The sequence below is a fragment of the Corvus brachyrhynchos genome, unplaced genomic scaffold (genome assembly GCF_000691975.1).
Source record: "Corvus brachyrhynchos isolate BGI_N302 unplaced genomic scaffold, ASM69197v1 scaffold44, whole genome shotgun sequence".
NCBI lineage: Eukaryota > Metazoa > Chordata > Aves > Passeriformes > Corvidae > Corvus > Corvus brachyrhynchos.
This window is the reverse complement of record NW_008238359.1, coordinates 777,381-785,838: the sequence shown is the minus strand read 5'-3', so window position 1 is coordinate 785,838 and position 8,458 is coordinate 777,381. Positions and strand designations below refer to the sequence as shown.

Sequence of the window (8,458 nt, the reverse complement as noted above, 5' to 3'; positions counted from 1 at the left end):
TCTGGTTATGTTCCAGGTCAAGTGGAAGATGGCAACGTTGTTCCAATTTTCAAGAAGGGTAAGAAGGAAGATCCTGGTAATTACAGACCTGCCAGTCTCACTTCAGTACCTGGTAAAACAATGAAGAAGGTTATTCTGAGAGACAGTTATCAGGTCCTGGGAGAGATGTCCTGGACCACCTACTCTGAGGTAGCCAACATTTGGGATAGCTTTGGACTAAATTAAGGCAAAAAATACCACGTGATCAATCAGAAAGTTTTATTTATACAGGTTGCAGCAATTTAAACCATATGATAGATTCAACAGCCTCTAGCAGCAACAATTTAAACATTTCTGAACAGCCTGCAGGTTAAATCTTTCTGAACAACGTGTGGCAACAGCCACCTTTGAACAGCCTGCAGCAGCAGTGAGTTAAACTTTTAAGCAGAGGAAGAAAGGAAGAAAGAAATACAGGAAAATAGAGGTAGAGAAAAGAAGATATGGCCTTGTCCAGTTTTTAAATACAGAAAGGTAAATCATTCCCATCTTTTGCCAAAGAGAGGATACCTATATCATGCTGCTAATAACACTTTGTCAGTGAGCAGATACAAATATAACCTTTGGTTGGAAGGTTCATCTAGAGGTCAACTTTGGCTCAAGGCCCATTTTTCAGGCCTCAGTCAGGGCCTGTTGCTCAGGCCTCGGTACTTCACCTTCAGGATAAAATGTCCAGCACACAGCTAGATAAGTCCATAGGCCTTTGGGTGAGCAAGTGGCTCAAAAAGTTACAGTGAATGGGATTACATCAGGCTGGTGACCAGTCACCACTGGGGTTCCTTAGGGCTCATTTTCACAGCCACTGATCTTCAATGTTCTTATAAATCATCGATGTGGAGGAATCAAATGCAGGAACCAAAAATTAAGTAATTTTGCGAATGATACTGAACTAGGAGGATCTGTGGATCCCCTTGAGAGTAAAGAGGCCCTGCAGAGAGATCTGGATACTGAAGAGCTGAGCAGCCACCAACTGTATGAAATATTACAAGAGCAAGTGCCAGATTCTCCACTTGGGACAGGGCAATCCTGAAATTTAAGTAATCCTGAAACCCATGACCGGTGATAGGACAGTGTAAATGGAATGAAGCTGCATTAGTGGTGTTCAGCTTGGACATTAGGAAAAGGCTCCTCACTGAGAAGGTGGTCAGTCACAGGAACAGGCTCCCCAGGAATGCAGTCACACCATCAGGCCTGTCAGAGGTAAGGAGCATCTGGAAGATGCTTCTAGTCATGTTTAGTTTTAGGTAGTCCTGCGAGGAGAAGGGAGTTGGATTTGACGATCCTTTTGGGTCTCTTTCAACTTGAGATATTCTGTGATTCTCTGATTCTATAAATGAAGCCCCTGAAATGGAAGTAGAAATATGACATTTAGATCCTCCAAGTGCACTTTGAACCTTCTGTGATTTGAAAGGGGCATAGCAGAAGCAGTCTATTAGTTGTAATAGCCCAGGATGTTACTTTTCCACATATGCCATATAAAATGGATTTCCCAAATAACCAATGACCCATGCAACCATAGATTTCTTTCACTCTCATTCACTAAAAATAGCTTTTGTCAGAAAGTTCTAATACATTGAAATCAAAATGCTGCAGCACTTATATTAGTTTTGCTAGATTTTTAAAAATACAGTCCTTCCAGGCCAAGGATGTGGATCTATTCATTCAAGCAGGGTCTCTTGTCTCCAGGGACACAAACTTTCAGCACTGTTGTTGAACACACTCTCTCTTCTCTCTCCTGCCTTTCAGGAGGTCTGGCACAAAAAAACCCCAAAGGTTGAATTTTCCCAGGGTACAGACATTCTGTTTTGAACAGCTTTTCTCATCTCACAGAAACTGTACCTTTCCAACCAGTCACAGAAGTTACTGAATGGAATCTGGAAGGGACTTTAATGATGCCTGCAGGGGCCCAGTGACTGGGGGGTGTCAGAACACTGCAGAAAGGGGCTGAGTAGCACCACTTGGTGAACTGAAACCCATGCTCAGATCCAGGTTAAAAAGGAATCTGGTGGAGGGTTTCTGAGATGAGACTGGAGTTCCAGGTAAAAATCAATGAATTTCTCACGCTGGAACCCAAAGGAGAAAAATTGCACTCTTAGCTTTTCCTTCATAATATTGTTGCCTTTTTCAACCTAAAAATTAAACTTGAGATAATTTTAGTACAGGAGATAATACGAAAGTAGATTTTTATTTGGAGGCCTCCAGGGGCAGTTATGGAGAATGTCCACAAAAGCCCCCATACACAGGGTGAATATAGTTCTTATAGCTTTTAGGAAATTAGCATAATTGATAAAAAGCACCAATTAGGAGGACAAGTGGTGATGCAATTACCCCCCCAGGGCAAGCTCCTTCTCTGGAGCCCTCCCTCCTTGGTACTAGTTGTACTTTATGGAAATGTGTCTCAAAGACCTTGTTCTCAACATTGGTTCCCAGGAAGAACCAAGATAGGATAGGGGTCTTGTACCCCCTGGGGCTTGGAGCTCTGGAATTTGTTTTGTCTTCCTGCCTAGGGAAAGGGCACAGAAGAGTACCGGGAAAGCTAGGTAGAATACAATAATAAGCTACAGATCTCCAAATATATATGCGAAGAATACAAAGAACATGTAAAAGAAAATAAGGCAAAAACCAAGATGGCATCAATCTGATGGAAAAATATCCACAGTGCTTCTCTCCCAGTGGGACAGGATAGTTCCCATCATTTTAGTATATCACTTTTTTCAAAAGTCTGCTGCAGTACTCTTTAGGGCCCAACTAGGTGCAAATCAGAGCTACATGCGAACAGGGGCTTCTTTCCTGCTCTTTACAGCTCAGTTGCCCTAGACTGCAAATAATTTCATGGGATTCCCTCTATCTCTCAGAGTGTACTGACCTTAAGGATATTTTTGAGCATCTGACGATTTCTATTTATGGCTGGTTGAAAGTTCACAGGCAAGAAATTATCATCACCTTTTTGTGTAAAGGTCTTCCAACAGTACCTATAGTCTGGAGAAATAGAAGCAAAATTATTAACCTGTGCTTATTCAGATACCAGAGAAGCTCAGGGAACAAGACTTTTTAAGCTCTTCCTTGTGTCCACGTCACAGAGACAGCTTGGCCTTGGATAGGTCAGCTGATGGATGCTGTCCCCTCCATATTTGGAACCAATGCCATTCCCTTCCTTAACTGCAGAGGAGCTCTTCAGCCAGCCTTATCCCAGCAACTGCATTTATTCCCTTAGACAGGGGAGAAGGACCATATCTCCCATTCCCTCTGGAGTGACATAAGGATGGTGGTATCTCTAAAAAAAGGAGAATTTTCATACAGATCTGGTTTCTAAGGGTCCTGTCCCTCTTCTCCTGCACTATTTAAACACCTTTTTTTGAATGCGACACTCATTCACTGCATGATGATGATTGTGCCCACAAAGAAGCTGGGTAGGACATGGGACACCATAGAAGCAAGCCCATACCCGATTCACCCATGCACAAAGTTCACCAGCTCACGCCTCCCCAGTCCCAGAAAGCATGGGGAACCTTGCCTTTGATTTCCATGACATCAATGGTTACTCTGCCTCGCAAGCGGGCAAGTTCCCTCAGGCCTCTGCGTGTTCCTGCCCAGCGTGTATTGTAGAGCCGTGCCACGTGTATTTCTATGTTCACATTGGGGTGCCTCACCAGGAAATTCCGGATTATATAGCAGCACGTCATGCAGGGGCTCCAGGACAGGTACCAGGTGATGTAACAGATATTGGAACTTCTCAGCTCAAAGACTTCCTCCAGGAAGTACTCTTCTGCATGGCTATCATTATCATTATCCTTATCATTGTCATTTCTGACCCAGTGTATCCAAAACGTGCCACTATTAGCCCACTGCAGCTTGCATAGTAGGTATGTCTTCTTTGGATAATTGCAGGGATCAAAATGTTCTCTTAATGCCATCTCAGGTACATACATGCTGCAACAGAAGAGAAGCTTCAAGGAATCACTGGTTACAACTTTGTCTTCAGTAGTACTCCAGTACATTAAAAAGGGGGAGGGTGGCAGAAATCAGAGGAGAACTGAGAAGGGCAAAGCAGGAGAGAGCAACACAAGGAAAATGGAGAGGCAGGCACCAGGCTGGGCAGAGGAACCAAAGGAACCCCACACCCTGACCCGCTAATCCTCCCTTCATCTACAGCTGCATGCGGAACTTTCACCACCTCCCCCCTCCCTATGCCTGTCCTCTTCCTCATCAGTGGGAGTATTTCTAAAAGCTGTCTATATTTTTTTACATGTCAGACATTTTTACAAGGCTCCTATGTAGCCCTTTTCAACGTAGGGAGCTGTTGTGAATTTTGTGAAAACTGAAAAACAAAAAAGAAAATAAATGTACTGATAAACTATGAAGCTGAATATTTCTCCTTATTGGATTCTCTTGCTGTTTGTATTTTCATAAGAATTAGTACAGTCAGCACAATCCTACATGACAGAAGAAGAAAGAAATGCTCTATACAAAAAGATGCAGCTCCCAGGATGGATATTTTTTGAGTTCAGAAAGGACGTCTAAATATTGTCAGTTAAGGATATATACAAAGACTGCCAGTGTTGGTTGTAAATGTATCATTTACACTCAGTAATTATCTGTAATACATAAATAATGAAGTCTCCAGAGGCACTTTGTGGCCTTTGTACAATTGTCTTATATAGAGATTTATATGAGAATGCACTTCAGATACATGTTTTTCCACATTAAAATAATTCAGAGTAAATCTAGTAGACAACTGATCAGATTCTGAAGACAGAAGCAATAAGCCTGCAAATTGTTTTATAGATTAGTACTCATTAGTAACAAAACCCAACAAACAAACAAACAAAAAAACCAAACCAACCAACCAAACCAACAAAAAAACACAGCAAAAAACCGAAAACAAAACAAAAAAGTCACAAAAACCCCCAGTGCGAACTAGGGAAAAATGAAATCTTGCAGAAGTAACTGTCACATATTCTCTATCTGCAGGACTTATCACTTATGTAAAAAAGCATCTCATTTATCTGGAAAGTCAGAAGTCAGTCAGAAGGCTTTGTCTTCTTACCCTGCCTTCCTCCTCATCCCAGCCTCCTACACATTAAAATACATATGCACACAAACAAGTTTATGAACCATAGAGTGTATCTCTCCTTATCTCCTCCATGTAAAGTCCATTTATATAAACCAAAGAAACCATGCGTGCTGATTTCTTTATCAGACTTTCTGTTGAATTTATGTAAATGTAATTACAAATGTAAATGTCAACAAATGTTTAATTCTGGTACAGGAATAACTTTTTTATTATACGTAATTCCTTTAGTAAGTTGTTAAAAAAAAACTAAGAGAGACAAAAGTGAAGCACAGATTCAATTTTTATGCTTTCTCATTTGAGGTGTTAAAAGAGATGCATTCTTTCAATTTATAGTATGTTATTTGGAAGTTAATGTCTATTAGCTTAAATTTCCTTAAAACTCAGTTTTTAGGGAACATATATACATAATACAATTATATCATATGTTCACAGTAAATACATAAAATATGTGACTGGTCGAAGTTCACCAAAAAAAATTCATCTAACTCCCAATACTCAAGCCAATCAGTTCATCTAATTTTTACAGAAGGCACCTTTAAGGTTTTGGAAAACAATGTCACAACAGGTTACAGAGATCTGATTTGTTCAAAGGTATATGTAGAGGTTCCCATCTGATTATAACACACAAACAAGTTAAAACTTCCAAGTCTTACTTAAACAGGTCTTAAGCACCCTCTTGCCTGTGTTTTGACCATAAAATATTGCACTTTGGATAAGCTATTGCAATAGGTGTCCTGTGCATATTTTCAGGGACATAAAGCTATTTCTTTAGAACAATCTTGAAATGCACTAAACTTCAAGATATAGACACCTTAGGGATGTCGAGTGAAACTTACAGTGTAATCAACTTAATGCAACATGACCAAAAGTCTGCATTCTTATAAATATTTGCTACGGCTATAACTTGCTATTTTAAATAGTAGATTAATGAAAACTTAAACATCTCTACCTGAAGGACAGATGAGAAATTTTAAAACCGTGATAAAACATTCACACACTATAGAATATATACAGAAAGGCAGCGTTCGTTTTTCTCTCCAAGCCAAATAAGAGAACACTTAAAGTAATCGTGAGTTTACAGACAAATTGCCCAAAGCTATGCAATCACTTCAATTTCTTTTTTCATTTTTGCAGTTATCACCAGCAGTCCTTGCTGCTCAGCATTGTTATATGTTGGTGTGTGGTACACATATAGACATAGAGCCCTACTCAAAAAAATTGAGCACATAACAGTTGTCAATATAAGTATGAGACAAAATTCACAGTTAGCAAACAATAAAAGATATAAAAAAGAAAACAATTCTTTTTCTTTATAAATTTGGTTCATCAATCTCATAGAGGTGAACTTGCAATCCCTTCGGAATTTGAGAGCTGCAGAGAAACACACTGTAAAGTGTGACCAATAATTTGAAAGGTGGATTGTACCCCAAAATGTTTAGAGAAATCAGGGCAGAAAATGGCAGAGGGATGACAGCCAATGTAACCATCTCCTAGGCTTTATTTTCTTTTTGATTAATATGCAGCTGCTATGTACATGTACATGAAACCTTGAAAATATATTGACTGATTACAAAACAGATTTTAAAATGTGTTATATATTTTTGCTGTATTGTCCCATCATCCATAACTTGAACAAGAATGCAATGAGATTATTTTAAAATGTACTAATTTTACAAAAACAGCTCCTAAACCTAATATCTCTTTTATTAAAACGGTGTAATAAACTGCATCATTATAGATATTTAATAATTTTCCTTCCTTCCTCTAACACTTTTTATTAGAAACTATTTAAAACTCTGCTCATTGCAAGATAATAATAGTAGTAATGATAATGTCTAAAAATACATGAGCATAAGTTTGACAAAACTTCTTTAATCTGCATTTTTTGTCCCTTGCTAATGCTTTGCACAACCAAGGCACTTCTTTACTAAACTTTGCATTAAAACTTCCCCCTCCCTCCCTCCCTCCTCCATTGAACCGAAGATGGTCTGAGACACTTTATTTTGGGTGACAACAGCTGTCTCAAGACCTCGAAACTGCCGAGCAAGGAGCAGGGATTTTCAGCTTCCCTTGCAGCCCCAGCGTTGGGGCGAGTCATTTCCTGCGTTAGCCCTTCCCCAACACATCCCCATCTTTCCTGTGCTTCTGTCAGTGCCTTTTGTCCTCGGTGGTTTACGGCTCCCGGGAGAGCTTCTAAACCAGTGGGAGCTTCCCCAACAGGCTCAGACTTCAGTGCAGCCCCTCGTCCACTGCAGTGACACTGGGGACAAAGGTCCCACTCAGGTACCCTGCCACCAGTGCTGCCCTCGCCCTTCTCCAAGCAAGGCAGAGACTCTGCACAGACAGAGAGCCCTACCCCGGGGCAGCAAAGCGAGGGATCCCCTTGGCTTGAAGCAGTAGCAACAACACAGAGCTGAAGCTGGGATGCTTTTTTTTTGGTCAGCAATTTCTTTTACCCTCTCGGCTTTCTCCTGGACATGGCTTCTCCTTTGCCGGTGGACCCTCGTGGTGCTGTCCTCCTTCCTGTCCCTGCAGACGGGGCTCCACGGGGCACGCCCGAACACAAAGCACACCCCCAGGCTCCGCTGGCGCAGGGTCACGAGAGAGGAAACCGGAAAACTTCGCTTCACCTCTGTTTCTGCCTCTTAATGACGTATCCATGCATGCCTGCCCCTAGCAGTGCTCTCACCTCTTTCTTCACCCCTTATCTCAGCTGCGAGGGGCGGATACATTTTTCCAGCTTAAAAAAACCATAATAATTGAACCGTCTCTTTGAAGCCTGCTTCTAAGTTTCAAAGGGATGGTAATGCGTCCTTGGCAGAAAAATGTGATTTATTCTTCTGTGTAGGACGTTCCTCCCAGGGTCGCAGCTGTTCTGTGTGGCAGAACAGACCTTTCCTGGAGCACCCGAAGCTCAGCTCTGTGGAAAGCATGGTGGTTCTGCCTTGCACATCACCGGATCTTTCCATGCTGTCACAACTTTGTCAAATATGAAGTGCTCACAAACACCGCTCATGAGAGGCTTCACTCACAAAGTGTCAGCAAAGCTTACTCACCTTCCCTACCAAACACAGCAGGGTTTCCCCTCTGGTCTTGAACAATGCTGCCTGAGCACAGGGTGCCCAGCATCTCAAGGAGTCTTAGATTTACTAGCTGTCAATACTCTTCCTATTCTGTTTTATTAAAACAGCTGTTCTCTTGATGCCTTGATGATTTGTTGCCTTTTCTTTTATACCCCTGTTATACCTTTTTACAACTTCTGTATTCTTAGTGCTTTTTGCCTTCATTTTTGGACTTTTTGTCAAACTAGGAGACTAAACATCTTAGGAGCTTCGTAGTCAGGGATCA

The 8,458-nt window shown here is 41.2% G+C and overlaps 1 protein-coding gene across 2 annotated transcripts; it reads right to left on the bottom strand.

Moving 5' to 3' along the window:
• Nucleotides 1-244: 244 nt before the first annotated feature.
• On the bottom strand, nt 245-7,785 carry LOC103616726 (C->U-editing enzyme APOBEC-1). Of its 2 annotated transcripts, none has more exons than XM_017736010.1 (4): nt 7,567-7,785; nt 3,551-3,983; nt 2,903-3,015; nt 245-1,378 (listed from the first exon to the last, which is right to left on the bottom strand). In XM_017736010.1, the coding sequence occupies exons 2-4, from the start codon at nt 3,963-3,965 to the stop codon at nt 1,364-1,366; spliced, it is 543 nt and encodes a 180-aa protein (XP_017591499.1). In that variant the 5' UTR covers nt 3,966-3,983; nt 7,567-7,785; the 3' UTR covers nt 245-1,363. The 2 variants fall into 2 exon arrangements, with proteins under 2 accessions (XP_017591499.1, XP_008633171.2); XM_008634949.2 differs by having other exon boundaries at nt 3,551-3,966; nt 7,567-7,774.
• Nucleotides 7,786-8,458: the final 673 nt, after the last annotated feature.

Bases quoted from the DNA above. Each gene is read 5' to 3' on its own strand.
- LOC103616726 (XM_008634949.2), bottom strand. From the start codon at position 7,589: ATGTCCAGGAGAAAGCCGAGAGG. The intron at 3,967-7,566 runs GTAAAAGAAATT...CTTCTGTTGCAG, and splicing joins TCCAGGAGAAAGCCGAGAGG to CATGTATGTACCTGAGATGG. The intron at 3,016-3,550 runs GCAAGGTTCCCC...CTATTTCTCCAG, and splicing joins TGATGTCATGGAAATCAAAG to ACTATAGGTACTGTTGGAAG.